Source organism: Dermacentor andersoni, chromosome 2, assembly GCF_023375885.2.
Source record: "Dermacentor andersoni chromosome 2, qqDerAnde1_hic_scaffold, whole genome shotgun sequence".
Taxonomy (NCBI): domain Eukaryota; kingdom Metazoa; phylum Arthropoda; class Arachnida; order Ixodida; family Ixodidae; genus Dermacentor; species Dermacentor andersoni.
This window is the reverse complement of record NC_092815.1, coordinates 83,249,849-83,276,134: the sequence shown is the minus strand read 5'-3', so window position 1 is coordinate 83,276,134 and position 26,286 is coordinate 83,249,849. Positions and strand designations below refer to the sequence as shown.

The window sequence follows — 26,286 nt, the reverse complement described above, 5'->3', positions numbered from 1 at the left end:
TCGCTTGAATAGAGAGGAGGCAGAGGATTTCGACAAAGTGAAATCGAGTCTGCTAAAAAAGTACAGGCTGTCAGCGGAGGCTTTCCGTCGGAAGTTTCGGGAAAACGAGAAAGGCAGAAGTGAGTCATATACAGAGTTTGCGTACAGGCTTATGTCAAACATGGAGGAGTGGCTCAAAGAAGAGAAAGCGTTTGGTGACCACGAGAAAGTTCTGCAGTGTTTCGGGCTAGAACAGTTTTATAGTCGGTTACCTGAGAACGTGCGGTACTGGGTCTTGGATAGGCCAGACGTTAGTACGGTGGCTCGAGCCGCTGAGCTAGCCGAGGAGTTTGTGACGCGTCGGGCTCGCGGAGCTAAGGACGGTCAAAAGGGTGAATTTGGCTCCAAGTTTGAGAGGCCAAAGTTCACGCCCATGAGAGCAAAGGGGGACACACGTAGTGCGGATGCGAGTGAAAGCAGTCCGACCGAACGTAAGGAGACGGCGGCAACCGAAGGCGAACGCAGAAAGCGGTTCGAGACGAGGCAAGCGCGCGTTTGTTATACGTGCCAGAAGCCGGGTCACTTTTCGGCGCAGTGTCCAGAAACAAAAACAAAAGTAGTGTTTTTGTCATTATGCAGCACTGACGAGAACATGAAGCTTCTCGAGCCTTACATGCGAGACCTCCTCGTGAACGGGAAAGAGTGCCGAGTGCTTCGCGATTCCGCAGCTACGATGGATGTAGTTCACCCCTCCTACGTAGAACCCGATATGTTCACGGGCGAGTGTGCATGGATCAAGCAAGCCGTGGAAGCTCATAGCGTGTGTCTGCCCGTAGCAAAAGTGCTTATTGAAGGACCTTTCGGAGCGCTTGAGACGGAGGCCGCAGTGTCATCTATGCTGCTCCCCCAGTACCCGTACCTATTTTCGAACAGGTCCGATCACCTCCTGCGCGAGAAGGGGCTTTTGTTTGGTGAGGCTAGCGTTCAGGCCTTAACCAGATCGAAGGTTCGGGAGCTCGCTGCAAAGGCGGTAGTTGCGGGACCGACGTTGTCGAACAATGAGAAAGGGTCAGAGGCGCAGCAAGCTGATATTCAGAGCACGCCCGAACTGAATAAAATTGAACCTGTAGCGTTAAAGGCACCAGATACTGGAGAGGAAATTCCCGATGCGGGAAAGTTAGAAGAGCTATCTGCAGATTTGCTCATCACGCCTACGTCAGACGGACTTAATAGGTTGCTAAAAGTCAGCCGGTCGGCTTTGATAGCCGAGCAAAAGAAGGATGGCAGCCTAGAAAACATACGCTGCATTGTCAAGGAAGGTATCGCCAAGAAAAATGCTCGCTTTGTGGAAAGAGGTGGGGTCCTGTACCGGAAGTATCTAGACCGCAGGGGAGTGGAGTTCGATCAGCTGATCGTGCCTCAATGCTATCGTCAGGATCTGTTGCGCTTGTCGCATGGGGGTTCGTGGTCTGGACACCTAGGAGTTAAGAAAACTAAGGACCGTCTCTTGCAAGAGTACTATTGGCCAGGGTGTTTTCGGGACGCAGACCATTTTGTGAAGACATGCGACACCTGTCAGCGGGTGGGCAAACCAGGGGACAAATCGAGGTCGCCGTTGAAGTTGGTACCTATCATTTCAGAGCCTTTTAGACGGCTCGTTATTGATACAGTGGGACCTCTGCCGGTAACAACCACGGGGTACAGACACATTTTGACTGTGATCTGCCCAGCGACAAAGTTCCCTGAAGCAGTGCCGCTTAAAGAACTAAGCTCAGTTGAGATAGTCAATGCACTACTGTCCATATTTGCGCGAGTTGGTTTTCCTGCGGAAATCCAGTCAGATCAGGGCACGGTGTTTACGAGCGCTTTGACGACAGCCTTTCTCGAAAGGTGCGGGGTAAAGCTGTTACACAGCTCAGTGCACCACCCCCAGTCGAATTCCGTTGAGAAGCTCCACTCCGTCATGAAGCGCGTGTTGAGAGCATTGTGGTTTGAGCAAACTGACTGGGAGCTGTGTCTGCCTGGGGTGAAGTTTGCATTAAGGACCGCGCCGCATGCGGCTACGGGGTTTTCGCCAGCTGAGCTAGTGTACGGTCGCTCGCTGCGTTCTCCACTTCGCATGCTTCGATACGGATCACTGCCCTCTCCAATGGCTGCAGACCATCTCTTCCACAAATGGCCGCCTCCTGCGCTGGAGCCTCGCTTTGCAACAATATTCCTTTGAGGTGCGTTACAAAAAGGGGAGTCTCAACGGTAACGCCGATGGCTTAAGTCGAAGCCCCTAACGTGGGAATCAGCCTCAAAATTGTTTGTTACTGATGTTTTTCTTCCTGAGGCAGGATTTTTAACATATTGCTTTTGTGTAGTGTTTCAAAGTGATGATGTGCTTTCTAGTGCAATTTTCCGATTTGTGGACGCGTTCTGAGTGCTGCTAAACTACTGTAAGGAACTAGGCAGTAGTATAAAAGGGGAAAGAGCCTGGCAGGGCTTAGTGAGGGTTGTGCCGTGCTTGCTGACTGAGCGGTTGACTTTCGGCGTAGTTCTAACGCTTGCCGGGAACGAGAACAAAAATGTCAACTCTCCCGAAGTCACTTTGCAGTGTCCTGTGTGAACCTGAACGAGAGAACGAGGCCTTCTCCGTGCGCTGCGCTCAAGAAACGCCGACGGACGCCCGACTTCGGTTATGTGCATCATCGAGCGACATCCCTCCGGACAGCGGATGCAGTCCCCTGACCATCGGGATCTCCTTCCCCCGGCGGGGCGGTCTGTTACGTTTCGCCTACGACGCGCGGTATAGCCGGCGCGGATGCAACGGACGCCGGGGCTTCCTTCAAAACGGCGGACATTTTGGCCCGTTCGGAGCTGCCGCAAAGCCTCCCCGCCAAGCGCGTCCAGGCGTGTTTCAGTGCCACGTGTCTTCGTGTGTGCGTGTGTGTGTGTGTGCCCACGCTTGTCAAAGCGCGGCAGCCGGGGAGAGGAGCTCCCCAAGTGTGAAGCGAGGAGGTCTGATCGGCGCCTGCTCGGCGGCTGAGTCACTACACTCGTCTCAACATGTCTCTCAGCTCGTCCGTGCTCCGCCGTCACGTGGTCTCATCCCGTGACCTTCCTCCTTGCCCTCAGCTGCGAGACTATAAGAGCAGCTGCCCCCGGACGCCAAGAGAGAGGCTCCGATTTCATCCGTTGAGTTACGTGCTCTCCCGTCTCTCCACTTCGGTCGACCTGACCGCGCGCTCTTTTGCGATGTTAGAATAAACAAGTTGTTCTGTTACCAGTTGACTCATGCTTTGCTGGGACCTTCGGATGCTTCCAGTGCCCCAGGCCGCCAGGCCAACGCTACCCTTGGGGCTTGCGACCCATTTGCAATAACGGGCGTCAGCACTGAGGTTCCAACAACTCGTGCCAGCGGTGCGATTGCAACACCCCTCTCCTGCCCTACCACGTCATCGCTGCCATCGCTATTCGATGCAAGCACGTTCGCGATGATCACCTCATCGGGCAGCCTGCCCCACCGCGTCATCGCTGCCGTTGCTATTTGATGCAAGCACGGTCACAACGATCGCCTCATCGGTTAGAAGCACTTAGTTTCCAAATCTACAGCCGTGCACTTTCTTTTCACCGGCAACGTCGTGCATTGCCGATGATCAGCAGGTGTATCAGCCATCTTCTGTTTCAGCGACGAGAAACCGCGTGGCCAGGAACGATTTCGACGCAAACAATGAAGACCAGCGTGAGCAATTAAGCTGTTTGCAGAATGGTACTGAATGAGGAGACAGCGAGCAACATGCGAACAGAGTGGTTAGCATGGGCCATTCGTGTTTTGGAGGGTGGGACGGCGTAGAGCTGTGGGCACAGCCGAGCTGTGCATGCAGCCCATTCGTGCTCAGAGGGGTGGAAAGGCAACGGGAGGGAGGCGCGCGGAGATGGCTAGAAAATGAGCGTGCGGTGGCTGTTGGAGCAGCGGATCAAATTTCTCGTTTTCTTTTTGTCTTTTCAAGGGTTTCGCGTTTCCCTACCTTTCGGCTCAGAAACCCAGCAGCCAAACTTCATCGTTATAACCGATAATACAACATCGGGGCATTGTAGTAAGCGGGTTATTTCACCATGGGAAAACATACAAATGTTGACAGAGCAGCAGCTTCTCATTGTTATAACCGATATATTGTTAAAACTGGTATCGTTATAAGTGGGTTTGACTGAAGTAGTAGTAGTAGTAGTAGTAGTAGTAGTAGTAGTAGCAGTAGTAGTAGTAGTAGTAGTAGTAGTAGTAGTAGTAGTAGTAGGAGGAGGAGGAGGAGGAGGAGGAGGAGGACCATCAGCAGTAGAAAGTAGAGCAGGAAAAGTAGTAATAGGGGCATGAATAAAACCAATAATAAATGCTTCATAGTTACAAACACTGCTTCCACTCACATGGGCTTTTTTCTGGGCGGTGCAAATCGTTCACTGTCAGTCACGTAGTAAAGGGCATGCCGAACCACACTGCCCGCTTTGCTTGCCAGTGAAGGAGGCAAAGTCTCCTCATCACTGCTCTCGCCACCATCGATTGCGTCCACAGGTGTCCTGACCCCTGCAAACAGCCACTCGCACTGCAGGAAGAGAGACAGAGCAGAAACATCTTCCATCGATCAATGCCATCTCATCTGTGTCATCTTTATTTGTTAAATGACAGTGTCAGTTCGAAAATTTGAAGTGAGTGACAAAGGAGCTTTCAAAAAAATGAAAGTGAGCACAAGACGCCCAGCTTTATGAAAGCACATACAGTTAGACCTCGATATCACGAAGTGGGTAAAATTTGACCTTTACTTTGTTATGCCAAAATTTAATTATATTGAAATTAGACCCTTTGTGCTAATAAGTGCCATTGCCAATCAATTTTTCTTATGTGGAAGGGGGTGTAACATTTTTCGAGTTATTGGGCAATTGGAAAAAAAAACTAATTTCAATGAGAAAAAAAAAATTTGTTGTTGATTTTGCTGTATCAACGATTTCTTTACATCGGCGGTCTGAAGCAAAGCCTGCGAAGCGTTCGCGTCCCCTCCACCACTGTGGCTAATAGCGTTGCCCACAATGAGGCGATGCTATCACAAAGAGTCCAGGCAGAGGGGAGCGAGTGCTTTGGGTTTGCTGCTTCCCATTTCAATGCAGCTTCGAAACTCTAGATTACATGACCTCCAGCACAACATGCACAGAAAGACTGCGCACACAAAGGCATGGCCGTCTTGGCTTGCCCAGCTTTCGCACATGCCGCAGATTACCTCTAACACAGCATGCGCCGACAGCCATGCCCAGCCAAGGCCAAGCTAAAGGAAGAGACGTGCACTCACCTGCCCCACCTCCCCCCTACCCCCTCTTCCCTTGATGTGTGGGAAGCTCGCACGCATCAAGCCATTATCCTTCTTGGCTCACCCTCACGCACTTTCCCTCTCATCTACACATAGGATCTTATCGATAGGATGTTATTGCACTTGGACTTATACTGAACATGACAGCGAGAGGGGCTTGCTGCCCCGCTTTGACAGCCGCTTTCTGTCCCACGGAGTGCAACTTAAGAGGTGCGTGCGCAAGTAGCCACATGTAATTCTATCATTTGATGATCTGCATCTATAGCCGCCATCGCGGTGCTGCTTGGATGTGTTATCGACGCACGATGCGAAACGATTTAGAGATGTTTTGGCACATTCTTTGTGGAAGTTCTCGAAGAACCATTGTGCAGCCTTTAGGTGTAACCATACACTGTGCAAAAATTTCTCTTGGCTGCGCGAACATGTGATGCGCATCGTCAGGCACGATGTGTGTGTGTGCTGTGAACTATTTTGGCTGTATTGGTTTTCATTCAATGAAGAGCTGGGGTGTCTGAATTGCAAGCACGAATTGGAAAATCTCACTATGTGATAGATTGGCATAAGACTTAAAACAAAGAGTGCTTGTGTTCTCCCAACCTAATGCAATCCCAAAAGATCTATGCACTAATCGCTGCAAAATATTTGCGTCAGCCACCGGCATCGTTCTCACGCCCTATGGCTATATCAACGTTAGCTTCTTGTATGACGCTGATGGCATTGCTCAACACAACAATCACTGCGGTTGGTAAACCAGCATGATACATATAAGTTTTGTGTTTTGGCATTCTCTTTTAGCCCTAAAAGCAGCAATATTCAAACAGAACCGCATAAAAAGAATCCGATGGTCATTTGCAAGGACAGAATTTCTGTAAAATGGGTGAGTGCATTGTAGAGGACAAGATGAACAAGACTGAACAAAAAAGAAAAATCGAAGTTTATCCTCTTCCTTCGAAAAAAAGAAAGCAACACACACACACATACACTCTCTCACTAACATCGCAATAAGACCTCACACAGTCATGCCACATACTTGTAACATGCGCTTTAAAGCACAAAGGATCTATAACCCAGCATCTACCACTGCTTTGTACGCTTGAGCAGTCCACAGTCGGTCGCTCGACCACTTGACAAGCATGATTCACACTGTACGGTACATTGTTATACAGAATAGTGTGGCTACCATTACTAACCAAAGCCATTTTATTCGTGGGTGAAAACCTTGTCCAACAAACAAGCTAGTTGTGCAGTGTATCTACAGATAACAATTGGAACTCTTGTCAAAGTAAGCAGCACAATTTATTCCGCAGCAGAACGTTACCCACGCTGTTGGGATTGTCTTATGTTTTGTAACTACTGATTGCTGCTAAACCATAGCTTAAAATGTGAGAATGCTGCAGTGAGGTCACATTTGTGAAACGAATTTTCATAAATATGCAACTGATCTCCAAGGCTGCTAGTAGGTTCAAACACATGTGCATGCATTGCGCTGGGTGCACTGTCCGTCTTAGCACCAGTAGTAGTGCCGACCATGCAGACTTAAATCACTTCAGTACATCTCACAGAACTGTTTGCAACTTAGAAGACGTTACGTTGTAGTAAACAGACCCCATGAGTCCAGAAAAAAAACACCAGTAACCGGCACTGAGTATATATCTGGCATACAACACAAAGCTAGTATCCCGACTGCCCAAAGATGGCACCCCTGCCTGCCCAATATGGTGGCGGCCATGGAAAAAAAGGTCTATAAACACACTTTGTTATGTTGACGTTAAAAATACACTGAGTTCTGTTGACGTGAAGTTATAAAAAGTTAATTACTTCGTTACACTGAGAACTTTGTTATATTGAAGCTTGTTATATTGATGTTTAACTGCACGTGCATGGCTGCACAAACATATGCACATACATAGGCACCTTTGCCATACAGTAGCACACTGATAAGATGTCCAGCCCGGGTCCCTTGACACAATGACATAAAATTCAACGGTGCATCCCTTCCATATAATATGCATCCAAAAAGAGAGGATCTCTTGGAGATTTACTGCTTATGGAGTGCAAATGGCTATAATGTGTCTTTAACGTTGTCCTACCAATAGTGCTGCCATTCTGTGGTCGTGAAGCAATATTGTATGTGTTTGTTGCGACCAGTCCAAGTTTCGAATTTCAGAGAGCAACGAGAGGAGCGTAACTTCATGTGAGGCTTCGTAAACACAGCTGGTCACATGACCACACAAAACTATGACACACACGATGGCGCGCAAGATTTGTGCTGGTAGGTGTTTTGCTCCACCTATGCACGCATGTGCACGCATGTTCGCGCTGTCAAAAAGCTGTTAGATTCTATGCTTGAGAAAAATCCACATGCTACACAACTTATGTCAATATGGAATACACCCTTGATAGATACAACACTTAACCACTTCCTAGCAGCACGTATGGATACAACTAAAGGGTATGCAACAGCTGGAATTGACACTTTGCTGACTGCGGGAAAAGCAGCAGTTCTTGGGTAATCTTGTAAATACTTTTTTTTCCTATCCCAGAGCATGCTTGATACTAAAGTGCATAGTATGAAATTGAAGAAGAAATTTTCTTTCTGACGGTACTAGTACCAAACAACATGTTTACTGGAAAGTTACAAAAAAAAATATAAACAAGCAATTCAGAGACAAAAAGGAAGTTTTATAAGAACGTCATTGTTGTTTTGCATAAAAAATCTTTAAAAGTTCTAAGAATATACATTTTCAACATAAAGAACCTGTGCAATGTTCCAGCAAATGTTGTCTTCCTATGTAAAAGATATCTTTAGATACAAAAGAAAACATTCACTTTAATGACTACCCCTAGCGCGATGCCAAGGTCGACTCCCTGCCATCTTTCTGGGTGAAACTCGACTTCTTGCACTGCTGCCGGCAAACAATCTCGACCAAAGGATGCTAACACCTTGCAGACAAGAACTGTGACCTTTAGAACAAACAGGATATCTTTATATCGGCGCACGGCACCTTGGAAGCAGTTCGATGAAGAAAGCGAAACTCCGTATTGAAATCTGAAGAACCGAAGTTGTCTTCGTCGTCAGTACTGCTTTCAATGTGCAAAAAACTTGCATGCAGATGCATTAGAATCGGTAGAAATGCGACGTTTCTGTGCATGAGCGGCATGCGACGGCAACGCCATCTTGGAAACTACAAGCGCTCATTGTGCCGACTACATCCAGGTTTTGAAGGCACTTTAAAAATCAGCACGGGACAGAAAAAGAAAATCGAAACTGCCTGAAAAGCTTTTAAATAGCCCAACAAATGTTGCTAGCTGTCTGAGAGTGCTCGGAAAGTGGCAAAATATGAATTTTCAACCCATTGATAGTGGGCTATCAATGGAAATAGGCACAGAGAGGAAAGTCTTAAAGGGTGCAGACAAGAACAGCATTGTGTGTTCAGCGCTCTTGGTCACAATAGCTTCGATGCAATAAAAAAACATTGCAACAGCTTTCTCACACTTCTAATGAAGCTTCTTCATCTAGAGATGCAAAACAATACTGCACAGTCCACTTTCATAGCTTCACACTGGTATATGTGGTAACCATAGCTAAATTAATAAGCTATAAACCAAAGGCCAAGCACGGAAGGCTGTAGGGTACCGACTCATGAACACCTCGTGCGCTCAGGTCGTGATTGTTGTCTGTGTAGGCACAAGTGCATCGCTTAGATGTAAGCACATAAGTACGAGGACTGCTCCCCTCGGGGGGTATTTGTGTGGCTGATTGTGCAGCACTCAGTGGGTCTGAGTAAACTGTGGTATGTCAATAATGTGTGTGATCATCCGTCCTGGTCCATGCTACAGGCGAAAAAGAGCAGGCTATGCCCATAAGGGTTATTCTAAAAGTTAGGTTCAAGAATACTGAAGTGGTTAAGTAACAGGGCCAGAAGAGTAAGAGCAACTACCACATAGACTCGTGTAAGGGTCACACTTTTTTTTTTCACAATATTGACAAGGTACGGCCCTACACGGGACTAAACCTTTTGGTCAAAATGGTGCCAGTGCAGCTGGAGGCTACTGCACCCCTTAGATCCCCGAATGTACGTATCATTGCATCAGAAGTCAACGCGCAGCTCTTGCCACTTAGCAGGGGCACGCGAAAGTGTGCAGCGCAAAAAAATTCAGCGATGCCCGTGCGCGACATCGGGCCACTGAATGCGATTGCTTCTCCAATAAAAATCTTTTTTCTTCTCCAAATTTTGGGCTGCCAAGTTGAGGAGTGTGGCACCTACACGAGTCTATACAGTATGTCATGCTGAACATAACTGCAGCATCACTGACCTCTTGGCTATGCGTGTCCCTGAAACTTGAGTCGCCATGCTGCTGTGTTAAAAAACTGGACAATCATTGCAACACTGATGGACATCACTACTTGCGTGATTATATACTGGCAATCAGTTCAGCAGCCAGCACAGTTTCAGCATATGTGGAATGACACAATAAAGTAAACAGAGGCAGTACATATAACTGTCCCCCATTTATCCTTGTTTCATATACTTGCCATTGAATTTTTTGTTTTCATAATGTCAGAATTGTTTGGGACCTTTCAACAATTTTGTTGGGTCCCGAAAAGTGTATTAAATGCGTTGTACTGTTCAAGGAAGTCCACAATAAATGTTTAAACTTAAACGTGTAATGCAAGGTAAGAAGCCAGTACTAAAGCTGTATATTATGTATTGTGAGAACAGCACCAACCTCAAAGGCAAGAAACCCCCGATCAAAGAGTCCAGACACCTGTGGTGAGAACTCAAACCACTCTGGGCTGTCACCCAGAAGGTTTCGCCGAGACAAGAGAGAGACCACCTTGACAGCACCCGAGTGATGAGCCAAAATCAGGCACTGCAAAAAAAATTCAAGGACTTAATATCTCGAAACTGCACAATGGGTGATGAGGGAAGCCGTATTGGAGGAACCCAGTTTATTTGTGAGCACATGCTTTGTGTTAAACGTGTACAGAAACGCAGTAAACAAGTGCTTTTGCATTCAGTTCCTACTGGAATGCTGCTGCCACAGGCAGGAATTGAACCCACAACCTCATGCCTGGCTGGAAAATGCTATACCTACTGAGTTACTGCTGTGGGTGCGCTGCCAGAGTGTTAGGAAAAAAGAAATGACAATCAGAGACACGTTTTTCACTGTGTCCTCAATACTTATTTTGGCACGCACAGATATATTAATAGGCAAATATAACGCGTACAGTCAGACCTGATATAATGAACATTAACCTAACAATTATGGCATCCGACAAGTAAACTTATTATGTAGCTGGATATGCTTTGTATCTGTGAGCTTTCTATGGCTATAACAAAGTTGAGGTTGCATGAACTGAGGCAATACTAGTTATACCAAATAGAATATTTGTTTGTTTGCAACTCAAGATGTATATCCTGGTCACAAAAATGACAAATCCTCAGCAAGAGTAACTTGCAGTAGCAGTTTTATGAACACTTGAACTATCCGCAGAGCAAAACTGTGAATTCTGGACGTGAGGGTAAGCTTTACCAGCACATTACAGAAAATAAAAACAATGAAGTATTGATTGATTTACATGGTTTACCATATAAAAGTAATGCAATGATTACAAAAGACACTGTAGTGGTGGCCTTTGGATTAACTTTGAATGTCAGGAGTCCTTTACCATTGATCCAAGCCTCAGCATACTGGCTTATTTGCATTCCAATTCCATTACAATGGCACCGGGAATTGTATGTGCAACCTTATGCCTCGGGCGCAGAACGCAACAGATACTGAGCCTTCACAGTCAAATGAATAAAACATTTACTTACGTCATCAGACCACCAGTTCATGTCACAAATGGTGAGGTGCGCTGACTCTGGATGAAGTGAAAAGTAGCGGCGTTTGTTCAGCTTGTGTGCCTGAGGGTTCAGGTGGTCAAACTTGGGCTGCATGTACAAGTGGGGCTTCAGCTATAATTATTTCGCACATTATAGAGCTACTGTAGGGCATCATAAAATCTTGCACCATAAAAACATATTAGCCACAATATTATTCACACTAGGTTGCTCTTATTTCTTAGCACAATTCCTGCATGTAAACGACTGCTATATTGTATACTACACTTATCAAGTACATTAATTCAGTGCCTGACATCCTTTGTATGAATTTCTCACTATATTGACACACGCACTTGTTTATCTGGTGACTGCATTTCAGTGGCTAACAAATGTTCAGTTATTGCTCAGCGCAAGACGTGCTTTTCTTTATAAGAATTTTCTCAAATGTTATCGCAGGTTCTATACATTGTCTGTTTCCCACTGAACATTGTGCAACCAAATATTATGCACGAAATGAACTGTGTAGTACGTACTCTCTGGAAGGCACTCAGCCACCAGCGATTACACTGGAACCTTTGATGAGTCATGTATAAAAGCTGGCACACCTGACATACGGATCAGATTTCGACAATCACCGCATGCACTCGCTGCTATTGTAGTGCTTGAATATTAGCTGTTTTGTTGGCATAAGTTTGCCAAATAAAGAGTTAGCATCGTGAGTTGCAGTTGTTCCACCGTTTTATTCTTCAGCGCCACTACAATGTGACAATATTATGCACCCTAAAGAACATAATTTTATACCAGCAACACATAGCTGCAGTTTGTTCCACTGTGATAGCCCAAGTTTTTGTACAAAAATCTTCTTTTGATCTACTTGCTGTTACCTTGTCTGTCTGTGCACTTGTTACTTCCTATTGGCACTAAATGGCACTATAGAAAGCATGACAAACAAACAAACAAACAAACAAACATGCATGCACGCCTGTGTGGGCAGACAGACCAAGCATGCAAGCAAGCAAAGAAGAAACAATGTGCTCATTGAGAGCAGCCATTACATGTTTTTTCCAACAGAGAAGGTGATGCAAAACATGGACGTTCATATTTGCACACAAGAGTGCATTCCATACCATGTCTTCAAGCTGCCAGAGGCTGATCCTTGTAAGGGAAGGGACAGTCCAGACAGAAAGTGCTCCTGAGGTATGAGCAGCGGCCATTTTGGTTCCTGATGGGGATATGCTGAGCTGGTACACTGTATCCTGCAATGTATCAAAATACAGCAAGCACTCACTCACGTTCATGAAACTATGGCTATTATCTCAAATTATCACTTTGGGATTTACTCCAATTTCGTACACTTTGGGCATTCCTTCAATATGACACGGTGCAGCATGCTGCATTTTCATAAGTATTACCATGCGTAAATCTAGAAGTTTACAGCATGCTGGTGCTGATTTTAAGCAAATCTTGTTTTGCGTTGTGGCTTGGCTTCACAGCAAGATGCTCAGCCTTGCAGTGAAGATCTGATGTAGCACAGTGTGGCTTCATGGCAGTGAACTGTACAGCTGCGAATTTGCTACCGGAATTCACTTCTACAGGCAGCAAAAGTGAGGACATTAATGTCTTCACTTTTGTATGACACAACAACCAGCTTCTAGGGCTCTGGTGTGTGCCAATAATTGCTCACAGTATTTTATATAAAGATTTCAGGGCCACTAAGAGTAGTTATGGGTGCAGGATATACGTGACAAAATATGGTACATCGCTTTGCTAACTGCAAAGAGGCATACATCCTTATGATTTCATTCTAATGTGCTCCAGTGGCTCCAAAGTGCACGCGACTTCTGAATAACAACGTCAGCTGGAAGTTGTGGTTTTGCAAGTGGCGTGAGAACACGTTATTCAGTGCCTAAAGCAACCTGGAAACTTTAGTACAGTAGACGTCCATTGTTTCAATTCCAGTTAATTCAATCTCGATCGAAAGTCCCGACAGCCGCCTATACATGTCTATGGGCCCATACTTCCATTATGTTGATCTCAAAATTAGCCTTCGCTGAATATTTCTAACTTAACTGGTCAGCTTCGTCGCAAGATAGTAGTGTTATGTGGTGAAGCATACCAAGAATATAAAGGGGCCACTGCCTCGGGACATAGTGCGTGTTCCTTAGTTATACACACATGCACACGCCGTCTCCTTCACAGTACAAGCATCTAGATGCAAAACACGCGTATTGGCACCCATTCCGAGCTGTCTTTTTTTACTTTTATGTGGCGATTGGAGCCCTCATTTTGCCCACTATGCGCATCTCGTAAATGAGACCATTAACGGGGCCTGCCTAGCACGCGTAATCCCAATTATAGACGTGCCGTGCACCGAGAAGCAGAGAAAAGCTATCTGTGCTTTAGAAATGCTAGAGAAAAGGAAGGCGGTAAGATGAAAAACTTGGAAAGTAGAGGGGAGGTTTAGGGCCAACAAAAGATCTATCTAACACTCTGAACGCCTGCAATAAACATATTTGGAATCTCGGTGCTCTTACTGTGACTGGAGACGGCCTATGTGCGTGTGTAAATTAAGGAGCAAGTGCTACATCCCATAAGATTGGCACCTTTTCTTCTGCTTGGTATGCTTCACCGCATAGCACGACTGTAATGTGGCAAAGCTAATTATAAAGGCAAATACTTGCAAGTGAATTGACACGTTTTGGCGTCCTTTTCTCCTTTTTGTTTAATTAGATGCGCCGGATAACTTGAGCATCGACCAGTTTCGACAGTCCACATAGTTCTCCCAGTTTCGTCAGTCCCGTCAGGGTCGAATTAATGGAAGTAGACTGTACAAGCTTTGCAATGAAGGGACTAGAGACTTTTCATATTGTTTCTTTAGCTAAAGAAGATTACAGAAGATTTTTGCAAACATTTACTCATCATGTTATTCACAACCACAAGCAGAAAACACAACGGTGACAGTGGCTAATTAGGTCTCTGATCAACGATGTATGCACAAAATGACATCAGTGAATGCAATTGTTTCAGAACATGGCCACAGGAAAGCATAAATGAATGATATAGTACTTGCAGATAGAAGGGGGCAAATGCAATATGACAATGGCTTGGAAACATTGTTGCATCCATGTGACAGCAGTTAGTGTAAACCAACTGCTTACATATCAAACCAAATGAATGGAACAGGTTGACACTTACCTCAGACTGCTTGTAGTAGAAGCTCACCTTCTTCAAAAACCGCCGTGGGTTCATGCGCTACAAAGGGGGGGAAATGTTAGGTATGAAAGGAGAGGCAGTTTTGACATGGGGTATTAGTTTACTGTTAAATGAGGTATCTCATTACAGATGAGCAGGCATGCTTATTTCATCAAGCTCTGTTAACCTGAACCCAACAGGACACTCGAAATTGGTTCGAATTATCACTGCTCAAATGAAAAGAACTGTCAACATGCACGGGCACTATTTGAACACAGCTGAATTAAATGGCGGGTGCAACCAACCAGTGTGAAATTTTGGAAAGTCAATCATATTATGTCTATATTGGTTTAATATAAGTGAATAAAAACATAAAATAAACTCAGAAGGTAACAATAGATGATAAACATTGCATTGGATGAATTACCAGCATGTCATCACTAAGTGTTGTGACCAGCTTGTAGTGGGGATAGTCCGACAGAAACCGCCAGGCCGTGATGCCGAATTCCAGGGCTGAGCCGTGGTTACCACTACTGCCATTTGCCTGGGGCACCGGTGAGCGGCCTGCCACAAAGAGGACCTGGTGAGAGGGGTGGTATTGGATGCTGGTCACTCCCTTCGAGTAGAAGGATGCCAGGCTCAGGCTGTGGTTGTCTCGGTAGCCATCAGATGGGCTGTCCACGTGGCAGAAAATGAGCAAATTGTTCTGTGAACAATCATCTTTCAAATTTACAAACTCAACATCTCATGTTTTTTAGCTCAGATTGAACATTTTGATTAGCTTGTGGATGATAACTTTCCTGGAGTGGATGGATATGCCATGATAAATGATTGAGTACACTACAGAGTGCAAATTGTTTACGGGATTAGTCATGGGCTGTAGGATACTGAGTGACTAACCGATTGACTTTAATGTCACAACACAACCCAAAGTCTATGAGACACCGTATCGGTGAGCTCAGGATTAATGCTGACAACCTCGGGTGATTCTGTAATGTGCACTTAGTGTGCACATTACAGAACAGAAGACACATGAAAATAAAAAAAACAGGTTCTTGTAAAATATTTAATCATTTACGGCACTAATGTACTTCTCCCAGAATACTTCTGCAGCATTGTGCAAGCTACAGGCACCTCAACAAATAATATGTACCACAGCCAGACAGTCCCACAATGCCTGCATATGCACAGGTAATTATGTTGTCATCTGCATTACATAATTATGAATAATACAATTTGCAGTTTTGTCCACAGTGTTGAGCAGGGACAGCAGTAACTAGTATAATATGTGCCATAACATTTTCAACATTTTGTGCAATGTCATTTACAGTTAACACTCGTTCTTGCTTGTCAACTCTGAAAGAAACATTTTGTGCGCTTTTAAATGTGCTTATATACAGTGTTTCTTTTTAAAACTATGCAGACTACTTATAAAAAATTACCAATGCTTCCCCAATCAGAAAATGGGGGCAAGCGAAACTTGTCCTGTGTGCACCTGACCTTCGTCATGGTTAAGCAACCTACATGTAACGGAGCCAGATTACTTTGGCCTCCCACTCCCTCAGCTCGGAATCTTCTCTTTGCTGTTGGATTGCCTGGGCTCGGCGGCTCTAATGGCTGGATCGGCGCCCCAACGGCAAGCCCTTTCACGGGCGAGTTCTCGCTGCTACTCGTCGAATGCTGCTCGTTCCTCGGGGGAACGCACATGTGGCCGTCCCATCTGTTTTCCGAGACTGAACTGAACAAAAACGAAGCCGGCGCAGCGCGCGCTGCGCCGGCTTCGTTTATAGAGCGTGCCTATGCAGCTGGAATCCTTGCTAATGACTAACGCTCGGACGCCGGCGCAGCTGTCAAATCATCAAGCTGCCCTTTCCCGTAGCTGCTCAGCTTTGGGGGTAACTGTGTTTTTTTGCATGACTACAACAATGCCACTTGTGAGCCAATACAAGCTGTAGCAAATGGGGTGTATATTGCAGAGGAGCTGATAGGTGAGGCAGACATATTTTACCACTATAATAATATGACATTGTGATGACTTATCAAAAAAAAAATTTATAAATCAACTCTTTTTTTTAGAACCTTAGTGCCAGTTGTTTAGTATATGGCAAACATGAAGGCAGTCACAATTTAATCCACTTCCATATTTTAATCTTTAAATTCCCATATAGTTAGAAATATTCATTGCCAAAATTCAACACTCCATCAAGGCAATATCAAAATCGCACATGCTGGGAGTGCTCAAAAGGCAGCTATACTGTCCTATCAGATAGAAACGTCCTGTGACGAATTGCATGACAAAGTTTTAATGGTTGCAGGTTATTATTAGTGGCAAATTATGTACGCCTCACTATACAACACCATCACAACAACACCACATTCGCCAAGCTCAAAGCTGTTTCACAAAAACTTCGTATAGTTAAAAAAAAGAAAGCGCCTTGCATATCCTGTTTTTACCAATAATCCTCTAGTGGAAACTCAGTGCTCATGTTGTTCACTATCACTGAGACCTTGTTTTTTGGCTTGTTTTTACAGTGTGCATTAGTATCAACTCAACCAAATTATTTTTTTTTACAGCCAATTCATTGTTTCCCCATGTGCAAAATCGTTCCAAAACCACGCAGTAATTCTACAGAAGCAGTGGCTAGAGCAATCAAATGGCACTGACACAGTGAAGTGTTATATAAAACACATTATGCAGTAAAAACAAAAACTTAATAATATTTACAATAATAATACAAAGAAGGGAACAACCCCCTTTTATCATACCTGAGCAGGTAGCTTTTAAGCTCGCCCCGGTAGTTGACTGTTATGAACTCGTACGACCTGTGGAAAAAATTAGGAACATATCAAAAGGGTAATTCTAGAACATCCAGCTCATAATGGCAAGACACCGATAGATGTGCAACTATGACTACTATACAAACTTTAAAACATTGTTTTATTTTTGTTGACTTGGCCTGCATCAGTCATGAAAGAAGAACAAGCTCCCATTGTTAGCAAACCACTTTATTTGCACATGTTCCATGCATAAACTTAACATGGTATTAGAGCTTTAATTCCTGCCTTAATGCAGAGTCGAAGATGCCTGTATAAATATAAAACCACGCTGAGTCTTTAGCAATGCAAAAGAAAATACGGAAGAAATAACAGCACAAACCACTGAGTCTTGTGCACTCGAGCTTCAGTGAAGAGTATGCCAGCCATGGCATAACTGATGTCATGTAGAACACCTTCAATCTGCACCACTGGCTGTAACAAGGAAATGCCGCACATACTTGAAATGCTGAGCAATATTTGATGATATACCTAACACTTAAATTTTATCTTGTTAATATAAAAAGTGTGGGTTAGGGCTAATTGGTAACTCATGATAACAGATTAACAGTTCAAGTGAAAAATGAAGGACAGGGAAAATATTTGTCCTGTCATTTTGTTTGTCCTTCTTTAGCTTACACTGTTAATCTGTTACCTTTAGTATGCATTTTCGAAATGCTACATGCTTAGTATGTTGTGACTTAAATACCCACAGCAGAAAGTACCAAAACAAAAACGAACAAAAGAAAGGGACTAGTACAGTGAATGAATTAGGCTGTCAAGGATTTTTTTACTTTTAAAGCAGATGGCTCTTTGCTGGAACCACAAATGCTGCGATTAGTGATAGTCTCCATTATACAAGTTAGGGCAATTATTTCCATTCAATTTCTCTGATGCCTTCATCTTATCGAACGATCTATGGTCCACTGAGCTTTTGTACAGTTCCAAAGATTTGAATTGATTGCATAGATGTGGTATACTCGTCAAAGTTGTTCTTATAAAGTGCTTAGCCCTAAGACACTGTCACCTGCATTCACCTTTGAAGCATAAAAACACACCTATAGTCACTTAGAAGCTAGATGAAAGAATGCATCAACAACTGCCCCTCGAAGAAAAGATGTATGCCTGTGCCAATAAATTATCTTCAGCTATCTTCCTCCTTTTAAACCTCTGTGTTAATTTGACGGCACATTGGCTCACCATTCTTGCTGTTATGTGTTTGCCTCTTTGTGACCAGTGCTATTTTGCAAGATCACGTGCTACTCTCTTGGACTGCTCCTGCCACATGTCACCTAACAGCTTTCGCATGCATCTGCACATTATACAGTAGGCTGGTGTGGCATAAGGCGCTCTGCACAGACTCTCATGTATGGCCCTTCCTGGATCAACATGGTACAACATGCAACATGCATCTACGTACAACCTGCATCTATGTGTGCACAAGTTCCCGCTCACCTCTTTTGTTGCACTGACACTGCATACTTTGAATGTTTACTTCTGCAACGAGTTTTACTTGCGTACTTGCTATGTTTTGTGTACACCCTACCCGCACTTGCTTATGAACATGTCGCGCTTAACTGTGGCAAGTTCCTACTTTCAACTGCTCTTTTGTTTGCACTTAGATTGTGTCAACGAAACATGTTTCTATTTCGAACTACTCTGTTTGGCACTTCTGTCGCAAGTAAACAATGTGCACAACTTTTGCTGCTGTGACATGACTGTGCTGCCAACCGGCTATACAGTGGAATCTCAATAAACAGAAATCGCTTAAACAGAACTGCCTCTTATACCATCCTCATGGTTGGTTGGTTTTGTTTCCATGCAATTTTATTCAGCCTTGTCTCTCAGTAAATGGAACTCCTGATAAACGGAACCAATTTCCCTGGTCCCTTGAGGTTCTGTTTAAAGAGAGTCCACTGTAGTTGAACCTCGCCATAATGCAGTGGCCATTAGACAAGAAAATACTTTTGTTATATTTGATATTTGTTATAAGCCTATGTCATTAAACACTGATATTGGCAAGAAACATCATAGGTTTACCTTATTATATCTGTGTTCATTAAACTGAGGTTTAAGTGTGTTTCCACTGAGGAAGAACAACAAAAGGTGCGCACAACAGTCATTCTAACATGCATCAGTGAAGCACCCTTTTGCGCTTACCTCTGGGATGTGGAAGAGGGTGCTGCCCACAGTGTCAAAGAACTCTACTCGGCCAGTGCTCAGGGCGACGGCCAGGAAGCTGCAGTCGGGAGACCATGCGATGCGTCTCCACTGAGGCATGGGATCCCGGGAAACTGTGCAACCCAACACACACCAGCATTGGAACATTGCTACCAATCTACCCCCTCTTCCTAACGTCAACTTCCAATTATATCGCAATCCAAGCCCAGCCAACAACAAATTGTGGCCTGTATATCATAGTTCAGTCTGTAGCAATGTGCAACCCAATCAGGCAGATATCTGCCGAATGTTTACCTTTGATTTAATGTGCAATGCGATTTAAAATAGCACACATGGAAAGCAACATGGAACAGAAAAATGTGCGAAGTTAAAAACAGACAATTTTGAAAAGAAAAACAGGCATGATTGTGACAGCTGTGGTTTTGCAAAATGCTGTACGTGCACTCCCATGCAAAGCTTACAAAAGTTATACATGGAAAGATAGCAAGTAATGAATGTACAGTGAATGAAGTAGAGAAAGAAAATATTGTTGCATTTTGGTTAAAAATTTTAATTTATACACCTTTTTTTGTATTGCAAACATGGTTGCACTTTTGTTCACAGCTTGAGATAGAACTGCACCTTTTAATTTGAATCAGAGTATGATGGGCATTGAATTATTTTGTTTGGCACTCTGATTAAGGCCCAAAGTAGCAACAGCAGAGATAACAGATTTGACTGTGCATTATGAAATTTACAGTGGATCATAGTCAGGTCACTTCCCATGCCTAACTACCACTTAGAAACAAGATTGCATTTGGCCATAACAGTATAATGATGTAAGTTTAAGCCACTACGTAATATTCTGATAATAGAGTCCAGGAACCTTTAGCAGCAACACAATTATTCTTATCAAATGCAAAACCAACAGCTATAAAACAAGGCTTAGATGCGACAGCGATAGCAGTTAATCTGGACGGCAGCCATTCTGCTAAGCGACAGTTCAATGCAGTACAGATATGTACTGATAAGTTTTACTCAGGAACAATGTAACAACATACACTGAACATATCCAGGTTATAGGCAATCTCAGCTAATCATGGTATAAGTGGCAGCACTCCATGCACAATATTGCCACGTACTTGTGCTACAAGCTTGTGCCATGTGCTTAGGCCACGCGCTTGGGCCACGCGCTTGGGCCACGCGCTTGGGCCACGCGCTTGGACCACACGCTTGGGCCACTTGCTCCCAGTAGAAGACGAGGACGAGCTAGCTGACGAGCTCGCACCTTAGTCTTTTGTCAGTGCTGTGCTGCCCCTTTGACAACTCGAACTTTAACAGCCTCTTTCAGAAGATACTTGTCTATTAAAAATGACATTTTTCTGGTGGAGGTGCTGGGTATTTTCGAACCATGCAACAGACCCCTCCGAGCAGCAAGAATGCTAGACTGATACCAGAGCTTATAGCAGTACACTGTGTGCCAGCCAGAGAATCCAGGGATTGGCCCCTGAGTTTGAGCCTTTACCTGCGAAAACAACAACGTCAGCAGGTATGGATGCTACATCCGCAACTACCACGACTAACCCTGCGACGGCTGCTCTGGTACCTTTTCATTACACTCTGAAAAAACCACGCGTGCCAAGTCCCTTCCATGACTACCTTCTTGATGGCGTGGAAAACTGGCTGGTGGACTTCGAGCACATAGTGGAGTTCAATGGATGGGATGACGAAGCGAAGCTCCGAAACATCTACTTCAGCCTTTTGGATGGTGCTCGCACGGGGTTCCAGAACCGCAAAGATGTCCTGACATCTGTCGCAGCCTCTTGGACACCTATGCCAGCTCCGATCACCAGGAATGAGCAGAATGGACCTACCAGTCTTGCATTCAGAAACCTAATGAGTGTGTGGCTATGTACGTGGAAGACATGGTGCATTTCTTCAGGCAAGCTGACCCTACCATGTCAGAAGACAAGAAGCTGCGTCACTTGATGTGAGGCGTGAAAGAGCAGCTTCTTGGTGGATTAGTTCATAGTCCACCCAAAACGGTTGCGGAGTTTCTCACTGAAGCCGTCGCCATGGAGCTCACCAGCGCTCACACCAGCGCTCACACCAGTACGATCGGCAAGTGAATCTCGCCTCTGCTACCAGTGGCCTAGGAGCATTCATGACTGGTGTCGAGTCGCTTCGCAAGATTATTCAATTGGTAGTCTGCAACGAGCTGTGACAGTTGCATCAGGTGCAGCAGCCTTCAGCCAACTTCACAGCTAACGTCATGCGTGACAAAGAGCAGCATGCGCTCGGCGCAGCATGTTACGACGCAGCACTTCAGGCCGCTTCACCACTTAAGGTGTTCACAACTTCAAGTGAACCTCAACGCACAACTTACGCTAATGTTTTAAGACGTACCCTCCCATTGCCAGTGACTCCTCCTACCATGAGTGAATACTGGCAGGCAACTTATGCGGACACATTCGGGTGCCCTATCCCTGCACCAGTGCCGCTACCTGCCCCCCCGTATGCCATGCTTCAGTCAGCGCAGGCAGTTTCTTATTTTGGAGAGGCTCGACCAGCCATGCATAAATCCGAGATTTGGCACCTGCCCCACCAACGACCGCTCTGTTACCACTGCGGTGAGGCGGGTCATGTCTACTGTAAGTGCCAGTTCTGCCGCCTTGGACTCCAGAGGTTTCCTATTATTTCACCCCGATGCCATTTCGGACAACAGCCACCCGAGATTGAAGATTCTATCGCCTGACAGCGTGCGTCACTGTCATCAAGGTGCCAGTCGCGATCGCCATCACCACGACCATCCTATTCGAGAGGTACAAGTCGGATGCCGCAAGGGCGACCTCAGAGCCCTCGCCTGGAAAACTGATGTTAGTGACCTTTCGAGGCGAGGCCGCTGATACTCAACGTGCGGAAGACCTTCAATTGACGCGACCTCAGACTGATGGAGACTTGACGATGCTGGTGTCTCAGGCGGGAGACAACTTTTCAATGAACATAACTGTGCTGATCGATGGTTAAAATATTACTGCTTTAATAGACACTGGTACTGACCACTCGATTATCAGCGGAAAACTGGCAAGCGGTTTAAAGAAAGTTGTTATGCCTTGAACAGGGACACACATACGGACAGCTGGCGGACATGTCGTCAAACCACTTGGTGTGTGCACTTCTCGGGTGCAAATTTAAAATTCAACATTTCTGATCAGTCTCCTTGTTCTCCGAGAATGCTCCCATGAATTCATACTTGGAATAGACTTTCTTCAAGAGTATGGTGCCATCATCGACCTCCGCTGACACTGTATTTCTTTCTCTGCAAAGAAAGCGATGACACGAGACACCTGCCGCCACAGAGCCGCTCTTCTAATTTCCGACGACAGCGTCACGATACCACCTCATGCTAGTGTAATGATTCCGGTAACGTCTGAGGGCACATGCGAAGGCGAAGTACTCGCAGAGTGCAACATCCCCCTTCTACTTAACCTCAGAATTAGCTTGGCTCGAGGAATCATTGACGTTAGGGATGGCCAAGCTGACGTCTTGATCGCTAATTTCACAAATGAGCACCAACACCTCTTCCATGGCACTGCCGTCGCTTACACTGAAGCCTTGGAGGACGTCATTGAGTGTTTCGCTTGTGGAGAAAGCGGCAGCGATGAAGAACGCGTTACAAATATCGAGCTGTCGGAGAACAATAAGGAGGCACTGCGAGGGCTGTTGTGCGGTCAAGGACTGCTTCGCTCGATTGTCTAAAGTCTGTCAGATGCCAATCATGCAGCACAGGATAATTACTCACAATGATGCACGTGCTATTCACCAGCAGCCGTATCGTGTTTCACAGAAAGAACACAAAGCAATTCAACAATAAGTCAAGGAGATGATTGATGATGGCGTCATCCAACCTTCAAACAGTCCGTGGTCGTCCCCGGTTGTCCTGGTAAAGAAGAAAGTCGGCACTCTCAGCTTCTGTGTTGATTACGGAAAACTCAACAACGTCACAAGGAAAGCCTTCTATCCATTGCCGCGCATAGATGACTCTCTTGACTAGCTACAGCGAGCCAAGTATTTTTCCTACCTTGACTTAAAAAGTGGGTACCGGCAGATTGAGGTAGACGAGCGTGACCGGGAGAAAACAGCCTTTGTCACTCCGGATGGACTTTACAAGTTCCGAGTACTTCCGTTCAGGTTGTGTTCTACTCCGGCAACTTTCCAACAGATGATGGACACTGTGCTAGATGACCTAAGATGGCAAACCTGTCTCATCTACCTGGATGATGTGGTTGTATTTTCAGGTAGCTTCTCCGGACATCTTAAATGACTGCGGCAAGTGCTTGAGGCAATATGATCGCGCTACCTCACGTTAAAGCCTCAGAAGTGTAGTTTCAGTTATGAAGAACTGAAGTTCCTTGGAAATGTTGTGAGCGTGGAAGGCGTCTGTCCTGATCCCAAGAAAACTGCTGCTGTAGCTGCTTTCTCGACTCCTACCGACAAGAAAAGCGTTCGACGCTTCCTGAGACTGTGTGCATACTACCAGTGCTTTATGCGCAATTTTTCTAAAATTGCCAGACCACTTACTCGTCTCACTAGAGACGACAAGCCGGTCATCTGGAGCTCTGAACAAGAAGCGGCTTTCACTGAGCTTCGACACCGCCTGGCACCGCCCCTTGTTCTTGGGCATTTTGACGAGGAAGCCGAAATGAAAATTTATACCGACGCCAGTAACCGTCATTCTGTGTGCGGTGCTTGTACAGCGGCAGGAGAACGGCAAAAGGGTCGTAGCTTATGCCAGTCGCACCTTATCACGACTTAAGTCTAATTACACTGCCACGGAGAAAGGGTCTCTTGCCGTCGTATGAGCACTTGCCAAGTTCCAACCTTATCTATATGGCCGCCCATTCCGGGTTGTGATGGATGATCACTCCATATGCTGGCTGGCAAACCTAACAGGCCCTCCTGGATGACTGGCATGGTGTAGCCTGCGCCTGCAGGTATACGACATGACCATCGTGTACAAGTCATGCCGCACACACGACGATGCCGACACGCTGTTGCATGCGCCTGTTGAACCTGCTGATCAACACAACGAAGATGACAGCACTTTTCTCAGCGCCATAAGTGAGGCAGACGTATCTATATGGCAGCGAGCATATTGTGAATTTCGACCTATCATTGGACATCTAGAAGGCCGCAACATACTTCTGCCCCTACAAATTGCTTGCGGATTGTCACCGTTTTGTTTACGACAGGGCATCTTATACAAGAACTATTCTGCTGCCAGCAACAAAACCTACCTTTCGGTTGTATGAGCAGAGCTTCGTGACGAAATCCTGTTCGTGTGCCACGACGAGCCTGTGTCTGGCCACTTCAGTTTCACCTGAACCCTTGCTAGGGTACGGAAATTGTAATACTGGCCGAAACTCGCCATTTCTGTTAAAAAGTACGTCCAAGCCTGCTGTGAATGCCAGTGGTGAAAGTCAACCAACGTGAAACCTGCGGGATTGCTGAATCGAATCGAGCCACCTCATAGAGTTTCTAAAAATACCCTAGAGGGAAATGTGGCGCTAGTGTCTACGGGGGTTCTCATGCGCGTTGCCTCAACCTACATGGGAATGATGGGAAGTACAGGCTTCGGATTGACTTCGGTCTTTAGACTAGTGGCGTTTGTTTCCAGCGCAGTAAACAAAGCTATACTCAAATATTATCGCGTAAAATCTAATTCTATTTCTGCAGTATGTTATATAATGTACAACACGCTGCATAAACTTTGGATGATTTTGAGATGGAAGCATGGTTTACTATGGTTTGTCACCAGGACACACCAGGGTATGCATACTTGTGCGATTCTTTTCCCAATTTAACGCCAAAGAATAATTATTTGTTCATTTTTTCAACAGCAAAACAACCGTGCGAGTACTTATATAAAAATACTCATCATGTATTTCTGGAAATAAAAATGTTGTATTGTGACAAAGCGTTGCGCCCTTGAGAGGAATGCTACAAGTGTCGTCTGCTACGACGCCTGCTCGCTGCAAACGCGAGACTTTTCTCGCAGATGACAGGCACTTGCGAACTTTCTCGCTCTTTCGAAAGGTTGCGTCGGCTGTCACGATTGCTGAACGTCTTCAAGTACTTTTAAGCACATCTGCTGCAGTGCTAGCTAGGACGCTAGTGGCCTCCTACGAGTATGCTGCATCATATTTTGTATTGGCGTACCGCTTCCGAAGCGTTACAGCGTGGCTTTGCGGGTACCCATTGTGCGACACTAGACTACAGCTAGGAAGCAGCTATCTTTCCTACCACAAGTAAGTTAGTGTTCTCAAAGTCCTAAAACACGCATTTCAATGAGCACATAAATGAGCACATAATGAAGCCCTCAATAAAATTTGATTGTCAAGCCACTAGAAGTACAACTGTATATGTCTTGTATCAGTAGTGCCTTCTTTGTCCTATTCTGAAGTTTCATAAAGCACGTAACGCTACAGTGCCAACCTAACACACTTAATAAACAAAGGTCCAAACGCTCAAAACATGTTCTTTCAACGTTTACGATGCCGCCGCTTTCTCGTCACGGCTTCAACGCCACACCGCGACACAAGCATCGTCCCAGTTGCTGGCCCAGCGCGCTATCGCCACTCCGAGCAACATAACAAAGGCAAAGAGCTTTGCGTTGCACTGTCCAACTGCAGGTTATAGCAATTGCGCTTGGAGCGAAACCAAAACTGCCAAAAAATACTTGTACACTAGTTCGCCAGTCAATAGAATGCCAATCCGAAGCCTGTACTTCCCATCATTCCCATGATGGTTGAACGATCGCAGCGCCAGATTTGCCTCTAGGTATACTAATGTGAAACTCTATGGAGCCACCTCAATGGCCCTTTGACCAAGTCAGCATGGACCTCCTGGGCCCGTTTTCATTGTCTACTTCCGGAAACAAGTAGATCATCATCGCCACAGACTATTTAAGC

General features: G+C 45.3%; 1 protein-coding gene across 2 annotated transcripts in view; it reads right to left on the bottom strand.

The window, feature by feature from the left end:
- LOC126541732 (NBAS subunit of NRZ tethering complex-like) overlaps window positions 1-26,286 on the bottom strand; it is a 118,570-nt gene that overhangs the window by 89,516 nt on the left and 2,768 nt on the right. For both annotated transcript variants that reach the window (XR_008614816.1, XM_055076888.1), the window contains exons 6-14: window positions 19,316-19,449; window positions 17,499-17,590; window positions 17,108-17,164; window positions 14,769-15,015; window positions 14,345-14,401; window positions 12,277-12,405; window positions 11,141-11,257; window positions 10,050-10,193; window positions 4,387-4,562 (exon numbers count right to left, since the gene is read on the bottom strand). Coding sequence is in view for 1 of the 2 variants with exons in the window: in XM_055076888.1 (XP_054932863.1) it covers window positions 4,387-4,562; window positions 10,050-10,193; window positions 11,141-11,257; window positions 12,277-12,405; window positions 14,345-14,401; window positions 14,769-15,015; window positions 17,108-17,164; window positions 17,499-17,590; window positions 19,316-19,449 (1,153 nt within the window). In the remaining variant the exon portion in view is untranslated. The remainder of the gene's footprint in view (window positions 1-4,386; window positions 4,563-10,049; window positions 10,194-11,140; window positions 11,258-12,276; window positions 12,406-14,344; window positions 14,402-14,768; window positions 15,016-17,107; window positions 17,165-17,498; window positions 17,591-19,315; window positions 19,450-26,286) is intronic.